Raw genomic sequence first — 23,160 nt, 5'->3', positions numbered from 1 at the left:
CCTAAACAATTGTAACTCCTTTTGAAGTCAGTTAAAAATAACGTTATTTTAAAACTATGAACAACAATTAAATTAGGAATTACAGTACATGGTTTTATGTTCACGTTCTAATTGTTCTAAAATTAAATTATTTTTTTTTATTTTATTTGGCAGTTGATGGTGGCTCTACCAAGCAAGTAGTTCGAGTCGACTGTTAAAAATAAAACAACGTATCTTTTTTAACATTTATTCACAAACTCAAACTTTGTATAAACAACTCTTCGGACATCTCATAAACAAACGATTTCTCTATGATATTGACCAATATTATAGATAGTAACACTACAATTAAGTAGATACATAACTATATATACTTAATTATTTTGATAGAGTTTTAGGCTCGTACAAAATGCGATGAAAAAGGCAATGTCAATTATCTAGGTAAGTAAGAATCTAATATAAACTTTTATATCAATTTTTTTTTTAATAACAATTTGTTTCATAATATTTTAAAGATTATTAAATACCTAGTTACAAACATTCGTTTCTATAAATTAGATTTTCGATCGCATTCACACTAAAAGACACTCAAATCATAAGTAAAATAGAACTGAAAGTGCAATGAGATAAAATTGGCCTTTATTTACCTCTCAAACGAATTACTATAATTTGTCTACTTCACTATCATCATTAGCAAAACCTATCCGTTGTAAAAGGCTTTTTATAATTTAGTTTTAAATTGTCATAATCGAATTAAGCAGATCTTGAGATTAAGTTACTAAAGCAGATCATTAAAGAAAATATAATTATTTTTAAATATAATTATTTTCCTTATATTTTATGTCAAAAATTTTTTACTAAATAAGTATATACAGTGAGTGTAGAAAGTATTCGTACACCTAGGGTTGTAATAAAAAAAATACGAATTTGATAGACTTTCTTTTATTTATCTAATTTAAATCAATACTATTAAATATTTTAACATTCCCGCACTTAGTTTATGATAATTTTTGTTTTTTAAAAAAAAAATTATACAACTTAAAAATATTTTTACGTTAACTAAGCAAATAATGACAAACAAAAAGTATTCGTACACTTATAAAATTTGTAAGTAAATGAATATTAAAAAAATATTAATACTTTGTTGGACCACCGTTAGCATTGATGATAGCTTGGAGTCTCTGCGGCATCGAATCAACTAGTTTGAAAATATAAGAAGACGGTATCACTGTCCATTCTTCGCGAAGCGCAATTTTTAGTGTTTCTTTACTCGAAATTGGTCGATTTCGAATTTTATTATCAAGATAATCCCACACATGCTCTATAATATTAATATCAGGTTATTGAGGAGGAATCTCTAGGTATTTTGGAGCGTTAAACAGGATCCATGCTTTAATATTCCATGCTTTATGTTTAGGGTCATTATCTTGTAAAAATATCCAATTATTGTTAAAACCCATTTGAGCTGCACTAGAGAGAAGATTCTCTTTTAAAATATTAATATACGTTTTGTGATCCCTAATTCCATCAATAAATGCAAGTTTTCCCACCCCAAAAGCACTCATGCAACCCCATACAAATACTGACCCACCACCGTGTTTTACCGTTGGACATAAATTTTCTTTCTTATATTCCATATTAGGTTTTCTCCATACCATATGATGTCCATCCGATTTGAAAATATTATATTTCGATTCATCTGAGTAAATAACAGTTTGCCAAAAATGATTTTTTTCATTAATATATTTTTTTGCGAATTCTAATCTTTTTTTTCTATTAATATCATTTACCCAATACTTTTTACGCGCAGTTCTTCCATGATAATCGTTACTACGTAATACGTTCCGAACGGTACTGACAGAAATATGGCAATCATTGATATTATTAATTTCTTGTAACACTCGAGCGGCACTAATTTTTGGATTTTTTTTTACACAATTTAAAAATTTCTGATCCAATCGAGGCGTGATTTTTGATGGACGCCCCACCTCTGGGTTTGTTTTTTAGTGTTTTAGTAATAGAAAATCGATCAATTACAGTCTGTACGGTTGAACGTGGTCTATTGACAAATTTTGCAATTTCACATAATGATTTGCATTGATTATGCAAATTAATAATTATTTTTCTCTCCTCTTCACTCGTTTCTTTTGCTTTACGACCATTTTTGTAACTAAACACGTCTATACTTGTCACGAGTGCAACTAAAACGTCTAATATCTATACCTACGTATTAAAAATGACCTTGGCATTGTAGGCATATGAAAAATTCGATTGAATAAATGATTTATACAGAATTTCATTTAAAAAAGAATGAATGTACGAATACTTTTTGTTTGTCATTATTTGCATAGTTAACGTAAAAATATTTTTAAGTTGTATAATTTTTTTTTTAAAAAACAAAAATTATCATAAAAAAGTGCGGGAATGTTAAACTATTTAACAGTATTGATTTAAATTAAATAAATAGAGGAAAGTCTATCAAATTCGTATTTTTTTTATTATAACCCTAGGTGTACGAATACTTTTTACACTCACTGTATATGTTCAAGAATATATAAAAAAAATATTAGTTATGTAATTTCCGTTACTTACTCTGTAAACGAGTTACCTATATACCTACCTAGCTTTATCGCCATCGACAGCGTTAGGTGCGATACGTGAATATGGTTTTCTGTCATAAACCATATTACTGTTCGTGCACTAATGATAAACAGCCCAGTAGCTATCAAAATTAGCCGATTGCTACTGCGTACAGCTGCACGTAATTGATTGGATCAACCACGGATCAACTGTACCTTAATTTGCAAAGACATAACCTATTCGATTGTCTATGACAGAACGGTTACAATTATAAAAAAAAAAAAAAATATTAGTACAAAATATACCATAGCGATTACTTGCTCTGTAGTGCGATATACAAGTAAAAACAATTTGGAATGGATAATAATAAAGATAAATTAATTTCATTAAAATTAAGTAGGCATGTAAAACTTTGTTTATGGACAAAAGACTATTCGTATTTTTTTTTAATGGGTGATAATGGAATGGTAACCCCGCCTGCGCTATCGGGATACGCTGGCGGAGCACCAGTGAAGGATGATAGGTGAGGATGAAGTAGGTCAGTTAGCCCATCATGACGAATTCAACAAGAATTGTTCACGATGGTTTCCAGGAGGAACCACGTGGAGATCGACCTAATAGGCTATATTGCTAGCAATGGGGCTGTCAAACTCCATTGCTAACAATCCCTTTAGAAGACTAGATATGAATGCGTTTCACGTTTTCATGACCCAAATTTTATCGCTAACAAAAATAAAATATTGAACTTAAAGAATTATCAAGAGCTTTGACTAATTCATTGATTTTGTTAAGTTTATATAATTATTTGTAACTTTTCTGATGTATTTGGAAATAGAGATATGGCTAGTATAAATATTAGTAGTAGGGTAACTTCATAAATCACATACCTCACAACACGCGTCATCCATTCATACTGAAACTCTTTAGATAAATCTTTTCTATGTCTATTTTTCTTTCGCCAAATCAGCAACACAGCAGATGAACTGTCTTTCAATTAAAAATAAACCATATTTTTTCTGTTGATTTTTCATGTCTTTAAAGTATACGCAATGCAATCCTGGTATACAACCTCTTTGGATAAGTGACAAGCGAATCTATCGTTAGGTATGTTTTCCTTTCTGCATGCCAGTTCATAGATCCCAAGGTCGAATCTCGTACTCTGAATCTACATATTGATATTTTGGACAAAAAAAATATTGTCCCTTCTGATTGTAAAGGCGTCGTCCAGTAAGGCATATCTTAGTTTAGTTCCTAACGTCGTTTTACACGAAGGTGGCCTTGAAATTCTTGATATGAAAGGAAGATACCTTGACACAAGTAGTAGTTGTAACTTTTACACGCATGACAAAGAAAAAGGCTCCAGATGTTGCTATCTCATTCTATCTCGTGCATACGACAGCGATAACGTATCTATCGATATCGCTTGCCACTTGTCCAGAGCAACGGGGCAGGTTTCTGATGTCTGTGCAACTGGTCCCAGTGTGTGCCTACAGGTACATGCCGTTGACCAGGTAGTCAGCGTCGTGGGCGAAAGGTGACTTCCCCCGTCGCAGCCGCCGCCGCGCTGCACGCGCCCTGCACCCCACCATTGCGGCCATCACCGTCGTCATAGCGATACCTTGAGATGAAGAATTCAATACAATCGTAAGTTTTTGTGGTGCATAAGTGATGATGAAATGGCTTACCCCGTCTATGCTATCGGTATACGCTGGTGCGCTGCACCAACAGATAACATATTGAGGGATGATAGGTGAGGGTGAAAGAAAGTCAATCAAAGGCTCATCGTGATGAATTCGTCAAGAATTAACCGCGAGGATATTTTCATGGGGACTGCGTAAACTGGATATATATATATATATATATATATATATATATATATATATATATATATATATATATATATATATATATATATATATATATTTATATAATTTAGAATGGCAAACAAGCTGACGGCCCACCTGATGGAAAGTGGTAACCGTCGCCTATAGACATGAGCAGTACCATGGACATAACAGAGTATACTGTTTCCCCCATACGTTGCCATTCCTGAGGACTCAGGTTTTATTCCTCTGTACCCAGTAAATTCACGCTATATCCTACCCTTCAAACCAAAACACAGCCATGCAAACACAACTGCTTCACGGTTTAAACACGAATGGGACAGAGGTACCCAAGCAAACGACTTTTGCACAAAGTCTCCCTCTGGTAATATTACTAGCAATGGTGTCACTTGTCCCAGTTTTCTATATGTCAATGGTCTTAAACATTTTTATTTAGTCGACTTTCATAATTCAAGTAAAGTTTCGCCGTGTGGTCTTGGCATATAATAGGCTCTTCCTTCCTTTCCCGTGGGAGTAACAAGAGACGACTAAGGAAGGGCAAGGGATGGGCAACAGCGTCCTTCTTAAAACATCACCAAATCCTAACTGCGGTTGTCAACCCGCCTGCCATGCGTAGCAACTACTGTCACCCCCCCCCCCCCCCCCCCTTATAGGGCAGACTTATGTTCAGCAGTGGACAGTTAACGATAATGAAAATATAACTGATATGACGATGGTAATGAAGTAAAAGTGGCTATGAGCTGGTGTGATGTGGGCAGGTTGTACTCACCGAGCACAAGCAGCAGAATGGCGGCGGGCGGGTGCTCGCTGAGCCCGTCGTGGTCGTCGGCCGCGTAGTGCTCGTGGACCGCCGCGGGCTCCAACGCCGGTCCCGCCGCCGCCCCGGCCCCGCCTCGACCACTACCCGCCGCGGTCGTGCCGCCGCCAGCCGGGGCTCCGCTACCTCGTGACGCACTTGCCTCAGACTTTGACGACGTTGAAGTCTGAAACAACGGGTGGTGGGAAGACTTATTAGTAATGGGGTATAACATATTGCTGGTAATGTATCCCAAAGAGCGTTGACGTCAGGCAGGCAGCCGGTCGTAAAACTATAAGCCAAATCTTTCTGTAATATGGATAAAAACATGTTACGCCGACCCCAAATAATAATTGGGATAAGGGCAGAAAGATGATGATGAGACGATGATGTATCCTATCAGATCGCTCTCCGCATGGTTACCTTTAAAACCGTCATCGTTAGTACCTAATAAACTCGTAATGATGTGCTTACTGACTTGCTTTCATCCTCACCTATCGTCATTCACTGATGAGTATCAGTGAGCGTTTACCAATAGGTATATGTGGTAGTGCCATTCCATTTCCATCCCATTATAAAAGTTTAAATAGGGCCATCTGATAATAAGCAACCATCGTGGGGGAAGGGCTTGTTAGTAATGCGGACTACCAGTACCGTTACTAACAATATACCCTGTCAGCTCGACTTCACCATGGTCTCTCTGGAAATTGCCGTGCTAAATTCCAGGTGTATTCATTACGACTTTTTTTTTAAATAGATATATAGATGATGGACGATAATGGTAACCCCGCCTGCGCCGGGGGGAAGGGATTGTTAGCAATAGAGTTTGACAGCCCTATTGCTAGCCCTATTAGGTCAACCTCCGCGTGGTTCCCCCTGGAAACCATCGTGAACAATTCTCGTTGAATTCGTCACGATGGGCTAACTGACCTGTTTCATCTTCGTCTATCATCCTTCACTGGTGCCCTATCAGCGTATATCGATAGCGCGGGTGGGGTTACTATTTCATCTATAAAAAAAAACCCCGCCTGCGCTAACGGTATACGTTAGCGGGGCACCAGTGAGGGATGATAGGTGACAACGAAAAGGCAGGTTAGTTAACCTATCGTGATGGATTCACTTGGAATAGAACACGACAGTTTCCAGGAGGAACCGCAGAGAGGTCGATCTGACAGGGTGTATTGCTAACAATGGGGCTACTAATCTCAATTTTTAACAATCCCTTATCCCCTCCATTACGATAGGTTAACTGACTTGCCCTTTCATTCTCAATTATCAGCTCTTACTGGCTGCTCCGCCAGCGCAGGCCTATATCGTTAGCTCAAGCGGGTTACACAGTACCCTTCATGCATCATCAACCAAATCTTTCAAGTTAAGGTATTATACTTTCCGTAACCTGTAATTTTTTTTATTATCCCACTCTTCAAACCGAACCTCCATTACTTCTATTACGTACTCGTATTTTCCTTTTTTTTTTTATATATACTTCTTTATTTTCTCTTTTTTTGTCTCTGTCTTATTTATTTATGTCTATATCTCTTTTTATTTGTATGATGCAAATGCTGTACCTTGCTCTATGGTCCTGGCATACAGTAGGCCATCTTTTCCTTTCCCGTAGATACCGTAAGAGGTGACTAAAGAAATTTAAAGGTCGAGGGATGGGCAGCAGCGTCCCTCTTAAAATATCACTAAAGCCTAACTGTAATTGTCAACCCGACTGCCAAGCGTGGCAACTACTGGCACAACCCACAAAGGGGGCTTATGTTCAGCAGTGGACAGACGGCTGATATGATCAAGTGATGTAAATAAATTATATATTTATATAAGCACAGCTGCTTTCAGAAAACGAATGGGCAGAAATGTTACGATATAATAATATGCAGATGGCCTACATATATACAAATCCTATCCGTTTTAATGTAAGTCATGACAATATCCCAGAGGGAGACTTTGTACAAAAGTGGTTTGCTTGGGTACCTCTGTTCTATTCGTGTTTCAACCGTGAAGCAGTTGTGTTTGCATGGCTGTGTTTCGGTTTGAAGGGTGGGATATAGCGTGAATTTACAGAGTACAGCGGAATAACATCTGAGTCCTCAGGAATGGCAACGCATGGAGGGTATCATGTCCGAAACAGTATACTCTGCTATCTCCATGGTACTGCTTTTGTCTATAGGCGACGGTTACCACTTTCCATCAGGTGGGCTGTCAGATTGTTTGCCATTCTAAGTTGTATAAAAAAAAATTGTCATGGCTGTTTGTTAAAATGTTTTTCCATATTATAGTAAACAAGAGAGTCTTACTTTTTCAGGAATCACTTTTTTCTTAGTGGTGTTTTCTATAGGTGGCGTTTCTTCTCTGCGATCAGGCTGTACCGCCGGTGGGGACAGCGGCGCTTCTGTTACCTCCTGTACCTTCTTGTCCAGATCGAACCCCTTCTTTGGACTGTCCCGGAGTGTTTGCTGCTGACTCGTGTATACCATTGGCATTTCGGGCATTGTCTTCGGCGGTATGTACACTGTCATTTCCTGGTTGATGAATGAGTTTAAAACTTACTTTATAAACTTACGTTACTTAAAAAAGTTACGAAAAAAAATATGAGTTTCAAAGTGCATGCACGTAAAGAAAAAGCAAGAACTAAAAAAGATGGATGGACTCTGTGAAAGAAGATATGTGTGGCAAGACGACCGTTAAACCTAAATTAGGGGTGGGTAATATATAATAATGTCTATGTATTTTAGTTACAATATACTGGTCCAAGAACGAATAATAAGTCCAAAAACAAAAATCAGTCAAAAATAATATTGGATTATATATATATATAGTATTCATATTATCCGAGCCAAATCAGAATAGACGCCAAAATAAACTGTGCCTACTACAAATAATAAGATAGTAGCTAAAATGATGCTAATATTATGTATAAACTCTATTAATTTTATAAATGCGAAAGTTTGTGAAGGTGCATGGATAAATGTTTGTTATTTTTTCACACATAAACGACTTAACGGATTTGAATGAAATTTGGTACACGAGTAGTTTTTACCCTATCTTGGCAATCACCTATAGGCATGAGCAGTACCACGGTGGTCTGCCATATATATATATATATATATATATATATATATATATATATATATATATATATATACCACGTGGACAAATACAGCTATTTTAAAGTAATAAAAAATATGAATTAAATGAAAGGACAGTAGATACATACAGGGTCAGGACGAGGCTGGGGCACGGGCCAGGCGCGGCGCGGGTCAGGCTCAGACCACTCTGGGCGAGCGTACCCACCGCCAACCCCCCAGTCTAGACCTGAAATATCAAAAAAAAAGTCTATTAAATATATAATGCTCATTTGTATTTGAAGAGTGGATTAAGGCAATGAAATAACAGCGCTTTGGAGTTTTGGACAGTCTCCCTCTGGTAAAATTATTTTATGATATCCATATTTGTTGTTCATGACAATAGGCGATGACTCTATTGTAAAAAGTTTTATCGTTTGTTATTTCAGATTTCAATAAAGTACACTGTAATTTATATGTTATGTAACAAGCTAAGTTATGCGACAAAAAGTTCTTTGGCAAAGAATATTAATATTGAATTTAGTTACAAATGTACTAAGGGTCTGAAGTGAGACCTGACCTGTCTGTGGTTGCCCCCAGGGCCGTCGCGGCCAGGGCGGCTCGAAGGGCGGCCCGTACTGCGCGCCCATCGCCTGCCCCGGCCCTGGCATCTGCGGTTCCGTGTCTTGCAGAAGCCCGCCCTTGTGACTGAAGATATGTGAACTGCGACCTGCCTCTGTTATAAACATATTATTTTTAAAACTTTTATTCATTTTTAACGACAGTCTACATATATATGTATAACAGAAATATATGTGGGAAGACGAGACGTTGATGACAACGAAAAGATGAAAAGACGAACAGAAAGATCTTAAGTTTCTCGTTATATATATACTTAGATGGATATTCAGAATGCTGGATTGGACGAAACGGTATGTCCATGGTACTGCTCATGTCTATAGGCGACGGTTACCACTTTCCATCAGGTGGGCCGTCAGCTTGTTTGCCATTCTAAGTTATATAAAAAAAATGTGTATAAGTGTCTCGAAAATATCTTACGTTACCAAAGTAAGAAGAGTACCATCTATCTGTTTCGGCTTATAAATTGTTACCTGATAGCAATACCTTCAATTCAATTAGGTAGGTACCTGACTGTATTTGATGGGATAGGAAGGGATTATTAGTATTCAAGACTGTGAGCCCTATAGCTAACAATATACCTAACCAGGTCAATCTCCGCGTGGTTCTCTCTGGAAGCTCATGTGCTGAATTCCAGGCCTATTCATCACGATGTGGCTAACTGACCTGCCTTTTCATCATCACCTTTCATCCCTCACTGGAGTCCCGCCGGTGAATACCGTAAACGCGGCCGGGGTTATCATACTATTTTCACCCATTAAAAAAAAAACAATATTTGATTTATAGAACGTCTTGAACCATTATGCATAATTTCTATTTAGGTGTAAGTTTATTTTGTATTTCCTTTTTCTTTAAGTTTATGATTGTTTCTGTTTTAGTTTATAATTGTTATTATTATTATTATTATGCCACAAATAAATATGTTTCTTTCTTTCTTTTTTATCCGGACTTACCATTGTACCTGTGCTGTGGCTGCGCCTGCGCAAGTCTGTGCGGCCACCGCTCGCCGCCTAACGCGGGCCCGCCTTCCATCGCCACACTGTCGCTCACGCTTGATTCTGAGCTCTCTTGTACCTGTACCACATAAGCATACCTTTTATTTATAAACTCGTATATTGGGAGGGAAATGTATATCTATATTTTTTTCTATTATCTAATTTTATTATCATCTATTTATTTTATTAATTAATTTAATTATATTATTATTATATAATTTTTATTTATAAGACTAAGGTGATAACTGTTTTATTTGTTTATATAGAACTGCAACAAAGATTTTCCCATAAAGTTTAACTTTGATTGGATCAATTCATGAATACATAGATAGAGGTACATAGTATTATAAGTAAAAAGAGAATTTTTGAAGTAGTATGATTACTATCTGGAAAAATATTGGATTTATTCTGATAAACTGATAAACTGGGGACTTTGATTGTGTGTGCGCGTGTGCGCGGGTGCGTATGCGTGTGCGTGTGCGTGTGCGAGTGCGTGTGCGAGTGCGCGGGCGCGCGAGTTTGTGTCTGTGTGTGTAAAAAAAAATATTGACAAAAATCTTGGAGATGATAAACTGGTAACAACAAAGGTGTCGTAAAAAATGTTACACCAAGATCCCATACATGTACATGTTTGGAGGGCGGCGGTGGCGGCGGCGGCGGCGGCGCGGTGGCGGGCGGCGGCTGCTGCGCGGGCGGCGGGCACGCCAGCTCGGGCGCCTCGTCGCTGCCGTCGGCGCACTGCGGCACGCCGTCGCACGCGTTGTACACCGCGATGCACTCGCCGCCGCGCCGGCACTCGAACTGGTACCGGCTGCATCGGCCCGCTTCACACCACACATATTGAAATTTCTTTTAAACCAATAAATGTTGGTAGATTCTTTTTAATGGATGATAATGGTATGGCAACTCCGCTTGCGCTATCGGTATACCCTGGCGCAGCACCAATGAAGGATAATTAGCGAGAATGAAAAGGCAAGACAGTTATCACATCGTGACGAATTCGGCGATAAATTAGTTACGATGGTTTCCAGGGGGAACCGCGTGGAAGTCGAGTATATGATGGCAATGGAGACTATGCTCCCCATTACTAACAATCCCTTCCCTCCACATTAGTGGATTTAAGGGAATAAATTGTTAGTAATGGAGTTTAAAAGTCCTATTGCTAGCAATATACCCCATCAGGTTCGAAAGTCTATTCAGGGAACGATGTGGAGTTACCACCCAGTTCCTCTTGGTAATCATCGTAATTAATTCTAGGCCAACTAACCTGACTTCGTCCTCCTCTATCATCTCTTACTGGGTCTGTCTGTCATCTATCAGCGTAAATCGATAGCGCAGGCGGAGATACTATTTGATTATCATCTATTAAAAAAAAAAACATTAGCCTATTTAAAATTATTTTCCAGTTAAATATGTCTTTGCGAAATTTCGTTTGCATCCTGGGATACCAGATAATTCTGAGGTGGGCACGTTCCTCCCTCCTCTAAATACGACTATGTTAATGAAAATGGAATGGCAGCCCAGCCTGTACGATATCAAAGTCTCAACAAACAATCAGCATCATCTTCACAATGTTGGTCACTGGTCTGTACCCATAAATAGAAGGGAATAAACCCACATTGGCACAGGCTTTTGTGTCGAGTTCTTCTGTCGTATTGGCACATTATGCTTTGTGCCCCTCAAGACTTTGTTACTTTTCGTAGCGATGCAAAGGATAACAATGTAGTATCCTACGAGATCAATAGGTGTATTTAGGCCGGGCCTGGTGGGCTGTGCCTACTCAAGGATCGTCTAGTCCCATTCTTTGATGCGGGTAAAGCTTCAGAAAAACTATGTAGGTATGTTCCTTTTTTAAGGGTTCAGAAACGGATAACTTTAAAGATACTAATGATGAGATGTCAACTTCAGATGTGATGACGAATAGATTAAATTGTTTACAATAATATAAATAGCTCGTCCCGCTACGACCCGCTATAGGCATTGTCAACAAGGCATGAGTCAATGATAGCGGGCCCAAAGGCGGAACACCATGGTAAAAGTAAAACTCAACTGAACAGTAGGCTAACAGCTATGTCAGGGGGAAAGGAATGTTCGTAATGGGATCTAACAGTCCCATTGCTAACAATATACCCAGATATCAGATAAACTTCAATGCCCGTGGAGACCATGGTGATTATTTATTGATGAATTCTTCACTATGAGACAACTGTCCTCCTTTCATTTTTACCTATCATCCCTTACTGGTGCTAGTCAGTGACAGTGGGCACACAATAGTAAGACAACTAAACAGTAGGCTAACTAACAGGTATGTCAAACGATACATAATTCTGAACCGATTTCCTATTACTTTTTTCAATCGATAGGATTTTTCCGTGTTAGTTATATTGTTTTTTGTACGGATGGTGTCCGTTAGAGTAATTTTTTACTGGGAGGGAAGGGATTGTTAGTAAGTAATATGGCGATTAATCTTAATTTATACTTTTTTTTGTAATAAAAAAAATACTATTATTTAATAAAAAGGTTTCAAAATTTTACTTTGTTCGAATAAAAAAACTGGTATCGCTGACGGACATAAAGATTACTTGCTTATTATAATTTAATTCGTATTATATCATTCGAGTTGTAGCTAAATTAATAATTTTAATATTATAATAATACTTGTCATAACCACGACTTCGGTCGCATGACAAGGACATATTGGTTGACTGATTGTGGAAAGAGTAGCTTGTGTGCGTTATTCTCCATTCCAAATATAACGTATATGATTATTGATAGACTAACACATACATTGACAGATTTACCAAGTAAAAAAGTCAAATTTGCGATATATAGACGTCTAGACGTCTTACTAAAATCGTGTTTATATCTAAACAAGAGGTGTATAACTACGGAATGGGGGCCTAATTGTGGTAATAGTATCGCTAGCGGTCAGTGGTCAAATAACGAACTAAAGCATCATATAAATTATCTGGAGATGCTCGCTGCGTTCCTAGCCTTTTTTTTCTTTTTTTTAATTTTACAACACAGGGGGCAAATGATCATGCGGCTCACCTGATGGTAAGTGACTACCGCCGCCCATGATCACCCACAACACCTACGGCATTGCAGGTGTGCTGCCGGCCTTTTAAAAAGGAATATGCTCTTTTCTTGAAGGTTATGTTGTCGTATCGGTTCGGAAATACTGCTGCTGGAAGTTGATTCCAAAGAGTGGTTGTGCGTGGGAGAAAGTGCCTTGAAAAACGCACGGTGGAGGACCGCCACTCGTCCAGATGGTTGGGATAGCCTTAAAAGTTTTTGCCAGAGATTCATATAATTGCCAAATACTTTTACGAATAGACAACACTACTGCAATATCTTGCATTAACTTGTACAGTAACAAAATTTATTATAATAATCTATACGATTCACCTACGTAAAACAAATAAACGTTATTATTTATTACATTGACTAAACAATAAAAAACTCTTTAAAATATGTTCTGTAGTAACAATATTTGTACGCCCATTTATGGTAAAATATGGCGCTCTACCAACGTCATCTGTCAATATCGAATTTATAACTGTTTATGCAAATACATGATTTACATTTCAAAAAACGATGTTTTCTGAAACATGAATAAGTTATACTTTGAATTGATCTTTTTATATGTATTACAGAATATGTAATTACTTATTACAAACTTGGAGTACTGTTTATGCCAGTGTTTAGTCTGTACCACTTTATGGCAGTTAGATACGGTGACCGACAAGGGAGGCACGTATGTAGTTCATCGCCTCGCACTATCCCCCCTCTGCCCGCCCTTTGCTCAAATTGCCTAAGCACTGAGTCATCCCCGTGACTACACTGCTCTTAATAATTTCGTAGTCCTTTGGAATTTCTTTGTTCTGGCTGCATCACCTCGTGGGAATGACCTTCCAAATGAGTGATGTCATATTATGACGTAGGTACAAGTCGGGCCGTGGCCGGTTCGACTGTGGGAACTGGTCTATTTAAAAACGAAACAACTGATTCATTTTAATACTAAACTTCCTTTAATATATTTCGTTTTTTTTACGGTTTCATGGAACCGTATTGTTATTTTACTATGTAGGTAATAAATAAATGTTATGGTGATGCTTGAATGTTTACATGTTTGTTCTTAAAATATGCTTTTGTTGAACAAACTAGAATAAAATTTGTTACCAATGTATGTACTTTAATACTGACAGTGTCTTAAATCATGCGGGAATAGAAATAGAATTCATGTTTAAATGAAAGGTCTATGCTAACTTTATGAATTCATTACAACAATAGTAGCTAGTCATCATCTTTTATACTTTATTTATTTATATATTGTTTACGTAGTTGTAAAATATATGTTACTTTATATTAATGTATATATTATTTATTATATATATATATATATATATATATATATATATATATATATATATATATATATATATATATATATATATATATATATAAGTATACATTATTAGTTGTTTCTTTACCTATCCTAATAATGAAATACCGCGTTCGTAATTCACTGTTCATCCCAAAGGTTGACTGGTTTTTTTTATGGGTGATAATGGAATGGTAACCCCACCCGCGCTATCGGTATATACCGGCGGGCCACCAGTGAAGGACGATAGGTGAGGATGAAGCAGGTCAGTTAACCCATCGTGACGAATTCAACAAGAATTGTTCACGATGGTTTCCAGGGGGAACCACGTGGAGGTCGCCCTAATAGGGCATATTGCTAGCAATGGGGCTTTCAAACTCCATTGCTACAATCTCTCCCCCCCCCAGGTTGACTGGTAGAGAATGCTAATAGCATTAAGATCGGTTTTTGTACCATATTTTCTTTTGGTCAATAATGTTGTTTATATAAATAGCCGTGGGATACGGTTTATAATTATTATAGCTACTTTCATATTAATAATATTATGAAGTCGGATAATTATAGGTCATTATATCATCTAAGGTGTTTTTCTTGTATGTTTTTCTATGCTTTACTGGTTCGAAATTAAAATAACAGAATATTCTTTAATCTACAATACTAAAGTCTTTGAACTGAGCATAAAAAAAAATTAATAATCGTCTGGCGAATTGCCCAAATGTTTTCCTTTAATCAGGACAGACTCCCGCGCACTGTCTGCCATATTGAATATCAGAGCAGCTTAATATTTTCTAGTCACAAATTTAATTTAAACTCGGCGCCCGTCGTTCCAAAGCTATACATAAAAACAGGCGTAATAGGGGGGAAAGGGATTGTTAGTAATGGAGACTGAGAATCCCATTGCTAGCAATATACCCAACCAGGTCGACCTACTCACGGTTCTTCCTGGAAACTATCATGGTTAATTCCTGATGAATTCATCATGATGGGCTGACTGGCCTGTTTTCATTCTCATTTATCACCGTTAGCGCAGGCGGGGTTACCATACCATTTGCACCCATAAAAAAAAAAAAAAAACAGGCGTAATATATGCGTCATATCTATTATAACTACACCAAATCCTTGATCCTTTCATCATCAAAGTCATTATGATGTATCTAAAAAACTGAACTTTTTCCATTGAATGTATCAGTCAAAAACATACAAAAATAACTAAGAATTTTAAACCTCTCGCTGTTGTTGACAACAGGACACGCCATGTCAGTTACTTAGTACAGAAGGTTTACAATTTCTCACTTTTTTTGGCCAAGTTTCTTTGAGAAAAATGTTCGGTCGCTGTGAAATAACACACTTTCTTTAAAAATAGTAATGTTTTTGATCTTATCCTGCACAATATGAGAAGCCATATAGCCCATAATTCATGCGCTGGTGTAGACGACGACGACGAATAGGCACATATAATATATATAAACGTTGCCAGCCAGATTAATGTGTACTCATTATGCTCCATGGCATTTCCCATTTTGTCCTGATGATGGGGCAAGACGGGATATTTGACATGTGTCATATAATGCCTATTTGCCAAAAAAGTATGCGAGTTTGCGCCATAAAACATTATAATTATTTTAATTGAAACGTCGTCCTCCGTGGCGCAGCGGTCAACACGCCTGCCTGCGACGTGGAGGTCCTGGGTTCGATCCCCGGCCAGGTCATGATGGAAAACGATCTTCTCCTGATTGTCCTGCGTCTTGGATGTTTATCTATATATATGTATCTATTATAAATATAGTATCGTTGAGTTAGTATCCCATAACACAAGTCTCGAACTTACTTTGGGGCTAGCTCAATCTGTGTGATTTGTCTGTATATATTTATTTATTAAACATTTTTATTTTTGAATTACAATATTTTTTCTCTTAAGTATCCCATCTTACCCCGGTCTCCCCTAACGATGCTTTGAGCGCGTAAACCAGAACAGGAATTAGAAAAAAATCATACCTTGGATGGGCTGATGCCTTACGTATGAACACAAAATATTTTACTGAACTAGGTGTTATCTTGCGGAAGTCCATAATACTGGTTATTTTTTAGAATTACTAGCTGACTCGGCAAACGTTGTTTTACCATATACATTATTTTTAGAACTATACATGAAAATTTATCGTACTACAATTATTATATTGGATTGCCATCTTGCAACCCTATTGCAGCATATAAAAATCGCGATTAAAAAACAGGAGTTGATCGTAAAACGGTGAAAATTTGAGGTTGTATGTATTTTTCAATGCTAAATCATAATAAAATAAAAATGGAAAAATTCTTCAAAAAAATAAAAAAAAAATTTTTTTGAGGAGGGTCACCCTTATCATTGAGGAGTATGAAAAATAGATGTTGGCCGATTCTCAGACCTACCCAATATGCACACAAAATTTCATAAAAATCGGTAAAGCCGATTCGGAGGAGTTTGGTAACAAACACCGTGACACGAGAATTTTATATATAAGATTTTGTTCAGTTCCACTACCATTAGTATGTGTGTGACTGCCAGCACTCGAAGACTGACCACGAAAGGTGATAGGTGAGAATGAAAAGGCAGGCCAGTTAGCCCATCGTAATGAATACACCTGGAATTCAGCACGATGATTTCCAGGGGGGACCACGTGAGATCGACCTGATAAGGCACATTGCTAGCAATGAAACTGGTGGTCCACAGTACTAACAATCCCTCCCCCCCTGTATAATAGTGTTTAACCGACTTCAAAAACAAGGAGGTTATCAATTCGATCGTATACTACTTCATAACCCCGTCAGTTCGGGGGAAAGGGATTGTTAGTAATGGAGACTGAGAATCCCATTGCTAGCAATATACCCAACCAGGTCGACCTCCACGCGGTTTCCCCTGGAAACTATCATGACTAATTCTTGATGAATTCATCATGATGGCCTAACTGGCCTGTTTTCATTCTCATCGATCACCCTTCACTGGTGCCCCGCCAGCGTATACCGTTAGCGCAGGCGAGCCTGCCATTCCATTTTCACCCATCAAAAAAAAAACCCCGTCAGTTCTAAATCGATTTGGAAAATTCTTTTTTTATGTAAAAGTATATATACACTTACAGATTAATTCTATAGGAATTTTATCAAAATCGGTTCAATGGTTTAATTTTGGATTAAAAATAACTGGTTTTGCTATTGTTGAAATCAGTTTTTTTTTTTTTATAAAACACAATCATTTTTAATTTGTCCATACTTGGTATCTGAGGTGGTTCGGGCGGCTGGGGGTGCATCGGCGGCGGCGGTGGAGGGGGCGGACTGGTAGTTGTGGTCGTTGTTGACGTGCTGCTCGTCGCACTCCTGGGGAAGACCAGAGTCAGTCAAAAGTTATTTTTATTTATTCATATAAGAAAGTACTAGTTCATTTTATACATAGATATAGATACTCTTTATTGTTTCCTCCAAAAGATTACAATAGTAAACTTATTATAAATACAAAAAATTACAAGAAAAAATCACAATGAGAAAACAATGGGCGACCTTATCGCTAAGAGCGATCTCCTCCAGGCAACCTTTGAATGGAGAGGAGTAATTATAAACAATTTTGTAGGAGGTACGATGAAAAATTCTTTATTGCCCTCAGAAATACAGTAATAGTCACAAACATTGATATTGATGAATGAGTATACTTTATTTGCATTATACAATATAGGAAATAAGCAAGACAATTTACAAACAACGATACATTTGTATAAGTACAGTAAGGCGGTCTTATTGCTGAGAGCAATCTTTTCAAGACAACCTTAAGGTAATGGACTAGTTGTTGTACAAGTAGGTATATATATATATATATATATATATATATATATATATATATATATATATATATATATATATATATATATATATATATATATATATATATATATATATATACTAAATATTAAGTGGAACAAACCGCAACGTATTGGTGAAAACCGCATTCAAATCAGTTAAGCCGTTTCTGAGATTAACGTGCACAAACGTACAGACAAACAGACAAAAATACTAAAATTCATTGTTTTGGGTTCTGTTGCGTTCAAGTTTAGGGGCCCTATATTATAGGGTTTTTCTTATACGAGGTTTGTCCGGAAAGTACGTATAAAAGTTTTTTAAAAATTTTATTTTACAATTATTCAGGTAAATCAATTTTATCCCCTTCAAAGTACTCCCCCTGTGACATAATGCACTTGTGCCAACGCCGTTTCCACTGTGAGAAGGCTCCTTGAAAGTCCTCTGGTTGTAGGTTTCTCAGCTGCCCCGTCGTAGCTTTTTTTATCTCATTTATGTCCCCCAAATGCCGCCCCCGAAGTACCAATTTGGTTTTTGGGAACAAGAAGAAGTCACACGGGGCCAAATCCGGCGAATAGGGGGTGTTCGGTCACCGTAATGGAATTTTTACTCAAAAACTCACGGACAACAAGAGAGGTGTGGGCAGGGGCATTGTCGTGGTGAAGAATCCAACGCCCCTCTCGCGCCAATTCTGGACGAACTCGTGCCACACGAGCTTTGAGGCGTCTGAGCACATCGACGTAGAATTTTCCATCAACTGTCTGGCCTGGAGGGACGAATTCTTGATGGACAATCCCCCGAACATCGAAAAAAACAATCAACATTGTCTTGACATTTGAGCGGGATTTTCTTGATTTTTTTGTTCGTGGTTCCCCGGATGTCTTCCACTCTTTGCTTTGGGATTTTAATTCGACATCAAATTCGTAGAACCAAGACTCATCTCCAGTGATGACTCGGTTCAAAAAGTCACCATTCTCTTCGGCTTCCAACCAGTCCTCACAGCAAGCAACTCTTCGTGATTTTTGATCCGGGGACAAAAGCTTGGGAACGATCTTGGCGCAAATTTTTTTCATTTGAAGTTCGTTTCTTAGAATTTCGTGGACCACGGTTTTGCCCAAATTAAGCTCTTCAGCCACCTGTCTGACCGTTAAACGACGGTCCCCATTAACACAAGTTCGAATTCTTTCCACGTTTTCGTCGGAATGTGAAGTGGAAGGACGTCCTGAACGTGGGTCATCTTGAACGCTTTCTCGGCCCTCTCTGAATCTTTTTAGCCACTTGTGGACGGTTGGTTCCTTCACAGCATCATCCCCATAAACTGTTCTGAGATCGGCAAAAATTTCACGGCCATTCTTGCCGAGTTTCGAGAGAAACTTGATTACGACGCGCTGCTCTTCAACGGAAGCGGGCTCCATGCCGACGGGGTTTCGTTAAGAGGTAACTTCACAGATGGCGTGACAAGCCAGTTCGCACCGCACGGCGGTCAGACCAGAACTGAAGCATTGTTAGGGACATAAGGAAGGGGTCCTGCGCTTACCTGGCCTCCCCACTCCTCTTTCTCGCATTCCAGAACACTTTTATACGAACTTTCCGGACAGACCTCGTATATCTTCCATGTACAGACAATGATTAGTTACGATTTTATTATATGCATTGACTGATTGATATTAATCATATGCTATTTGATCACCTGAGGCTGGCGAGCTCGTGCTCGTGGTGCGCGAGCCGCTCTTGGTCCTGCAGCTCGGCCAGACGCCGGCTGAGCGCCAGCACGCCGCTGCTAAAGTTACTATGCGCTGTGAACTTGCACCTGAAGTCTTCCGGCGGCCCGCAGTTGAACATGTAGCAACTGCCTGGACTCTGCGCCGAAAAAAATCGTTTGGATATTGAGAATGGTCAACAAGGAGAAGGCCAACTTGATGGGAAGGGGCAACCGTCATCTGTAGGGGGAGAAGGGATTGTTAGTAATAAAGGTTATCAATCCCATTACTAGCAATATATCTTATCAGGTCCTCCACGCGGTTTACCCTGGAAACCATCGTGATAGATTTATTGTTGAATTGGTCACGAGCCAACTGACCTGCTTCATCACTTACTGGTACCCTTCCAGTGTATACCGATAGCGCAGGCGGGGTAATCATTCCATCATCATTCATTAAAAAATACCGTCACCTATAGACACGAAGACCATCACGGTCATCACAAAAGACGTTGTGAAACTCATGGTATTATTACTCATGCGTTACCATTCCTGAGGACTAATGATCTTATCTCTCTATACCCTGTATTTTCACTACTATATTTCATTTTTCAAATAGAAAAAAACAACCATGCAAATACAACTACATACTTCACAACAGAAACACAAATGCAACAGAGATATCCAACTTCTGTATAATCTACAATAATAGTTGTAACTGAATGGCTTTGTTGCAGTCGCATTTATTATTGGGTCATGCTGTGTGCACATGGTGTGGCAAGTTTACCTGATCAATACACTAATTTGTAACTTGCATGTTATAATTTAAGTTTGTATTTGTAAACTTCTATTATGTACGCCTAATAAATAAAATAAAATAAAAATTAAATAATCTCCCTTTGGTAAATTTTGAACCATTACGTTACTGTCAACTTTACTACGAGTATTATGTAAAACTTAATGAGGTGTTATGTTTAAGTCTCAAGGCAGCTTGTGCCTTTAGAGGATTTGGAACCGGCATCCTTAGATCTTATAACCTATTTACCGAAAGATTTTTGTCAAACGTAAATATAGGTAAAAATAAATTATTATACCTATGCACATAAGCGTCGCTGGTTTACAGTAGTGTTCTTGTCCCAACATACTTCCTAGTATCTTTCTTTTTGGGTATTCTGTGGTCATATCTTAGTTTTACTAGAATAGAATAGCTTTTTAAACGATTAAAAAAAGAAAGGTCTCAATTTAAAGCGTTTGTAGATATTTTTTGTGGCTCGATTATACCTACCACAGATTAGAGGAAATATCTACGTCGCAATTAGGCGCCAATTTGTTTTTTTTTTAATTGATTGAAGGTAACGTTTTTTGTTTGGCAAGCAACAACCGCTAGAAGCAAGATCTATGTAAATACCATTTTCTTATAAAATAATATCTTTTTTTTTTCTATAATATACGTTTTAATTTAAGCATTTCCAATTTAATGGTGTTTATGAAATACCTAACAAATTTTGTGTGTTTTGTTGTGCATGTCCTTTTGTTTCGTTTCGAATAATTGTTTTTTTTTTATAAAGCCTTTTAGACTTTTTTTAAATGTGTCTTAGTGTGTGTTTATAGTAAAAAAAAAGAATCTTTTAATTCCTAACAGGCATAGATTAAGTATAGTATTTACGGACAGGCGATGCGAGTATATAGTAATTTTACAAAATATACGTATGTGTGGGTAGTTCTTATCTACGATATGAATAAAATATTTATTATGGTTTGATTTGATCGTTCATTTGTAGCTGAATATTTATTTGATCGGTATCAACACCTACTGATAAATAACGGATAATATTGATTTTTGTGTTCGGTATTGATTGAACCGGCATGCCACGTCACTGATAATAATTATGCGGGCTACTAGTTTAGATTGTCAAATGAAATAAATAATTTGCTCTACAAAAAACAACAGCGACATCGATCGTTACAAAATAGATACAATTAGATATTTTGTAAATACAGTAAACTCTGTTATGTCCATGGTAGTTCATGTCTATAGACGATGGTTACAACTTTCCATCAGATTCTACAAAAAAAAATTACTTCAAATATGGCGAACCATTTTTGATAACATTTCTATGGGACCAATCTGTGAGTGTAACCTTTGAGATAAAAAAAGATTTGCAAATCGATTTAAACATAAAAAAAAATACAAATGAATTAAGAACCTTTATTTTTTTGAAGTCGGTTGAAAGACATCTTCATTTGAAAATCGCTTAAAAAACAATTACAATAAAAAACCTAATCTAATATACTTGTAAGCACATAGGTAACAAGTAAATACATGTAATATGAATAAATGTTTACATTTTAATTTTTCATGTGGTGACGCAGTAAGAATGTGTTTCACAACCGTACTCTGGAAATCAGAAAATATTCTATACGTTTCTAATTATTTCAATATACATACATAAGTGCGTAGGGTTAGTTTATCTTGTTAGAAATGATGCACGACGGAATTATTTATAACCTGATTACTAAATACAGATAAAGCAATGAACAAAATCAAATAAAAACGTCACTTTTATTACTTACACCTTTCAAAAAAGTAAGTGGAATGACGGACAATAGGAAGATGCATTGTCAAAAGATCGATTGTTTAGTATCAAAGCTCTCACGCCGTTTCTAAAGCAACTGTACGTTCGTTACGTACCTTTTCCTCGTAAACAAAGACATCGCAGGAGTCCGTCTCGCAGCAGAGCCGGAGACACTCCTGGCGGGTCCCCACGTCCAGCTCGGAGAGGTATCGCGCGCCCATGTCGCGCGACTCCTCCGTGCGTATTATTTTGTCACGTTGCACGTCGAAGCGCGTCGCGCACGCCGCCGGGTCCAGTTCGCGCGCGCCTGCCATCGCACCCACCAGAGCAAACCACCATGCCCAAGCGCGCATCCTCTCTTCTCTTCTATCTCCTGCTCTCTCTTGCGACAAAAACACTAGACGATTTTCCGTTACGCTCCACTAAATTGCAAATCGTCAGTTCTTTCGACATCAGTCTTCCCATACCGCACTATTACTTGCTAGCATTCTTATCAGTATTATTATAGAAAAAGGAATAGCATACTGCACAGCAGTCGAATTACTCGAATGACTGGCTTGCTCGCCGTGTCGCCGCTTGTCGAGTGCGCTCGATAGGGCCGCGTCTGCGCCTCGTACGCGCTTTTCCGATGTACAAACAAATGGATATGACCCCTCAATTGTATCTACATATTAGTAAATTTGTAACGCATTAAAACTGCACAATAACCCGCCAAATTTGCCGCTTATTTAAGCTATTTGAAAGTAATTATACTAATCTAGTTCAGGTGCTGTTTCAC

General features: G+C 37.7%; 2 protein-coding genes across 2 annotated transcripts in view; one reads left to right on the top strand and one right to left on the bottom strand.

Moving 5' to 3' along the window:
• Positions 1-212: 212 nt before the first annotated feature.
• Positions 213-23,007, bottom strand: LOC128201514 (uncharacterized). The gene is made up of 10 exons (XM_052898704.1): positions 22,499-23,007; positions 19,798-19,967; positions 17,533-17,636; positions 10,523-10,725; positions 9,860-9,980; positions 8,848-9,003; positions 8,420-8,517; positions 7,500-7,724; positions 5,173-5,386; positions 213-4,177 (listed from the first exon to the last, which is right to left on the bottom strand). The coding sequence occupies exons 1-10, from the start codon at positions 22,733-22,735 to the stop codon at positions 4,047-4,049; spliced, it is 1,659 nt and encodes a 552-aa protein (XP_052754664.1). The 5' UTR covers positions 22,736-23,007; the 3' UTR covers positions 213-4,046.
• LOC113514719 (protein phosphatase 1 regulatory subunit 14B) overlaps positions 23,004-23,160 on the top strand; it is a 29,830-nt gene continuing 29,673 nt past the window's right edge. The window contains exon 1 of the mRNA XM_052898705.1: positions 23,004-23,125. The gene's annotated coding sequence lies outside the window, so the exon portion shown is untranslated. The remainder of the gene's footprint in view (positions 23,126-23,160) is intronic.

The sequence above is a fragment of the Galleria mellonella genome, unplaced genomic scaffold (genome assembly GCF_026898425.1).
Source record: "Galleria mellonella isolate WM207_F2 unplaced genomic scaffold, CSIRO_AGI_GalMel_v1 utg537, whole genome shotgun sequence".
Classification (NCBI taxonomy): domain Eukaryota; kingdom Metazoa; phylum Arthropoda; class Insecta; order Lepidoptera; family Pyralidae; genus Galleria; species Galleria mellonella.
The sequence above is the reverse complement of the archived record's forward strand: the minus strand, read 5'-3'. Positions and strand labels throughout refer to the sequence as shown.

Bases quoted from the DNA above. Each gene is read 5' to 3' on its own strand.
- LOC128201514 (XM_052898704.1), bottom strand. From the start codon at position 22,735: ATGCGCGCTTGGGCATGGTGGTTTGCTCTGGTGGGTGCGATGGCAGGC. The intron at 9,004-9,859 runs GTAAGTCCGGAT...TGTTTATAACAG, and splicing joins GCCACAGCACAGGTACAATG to AGGCAGGTCGCAGTTCACAT. The intron at 4,178-5,172 runs GTGAGTACAACC...CTTCATCTCAAG, and splicing joins CATTCTGCTGCTTGTGCTCG to GTATCGCTATGACGACGGTG.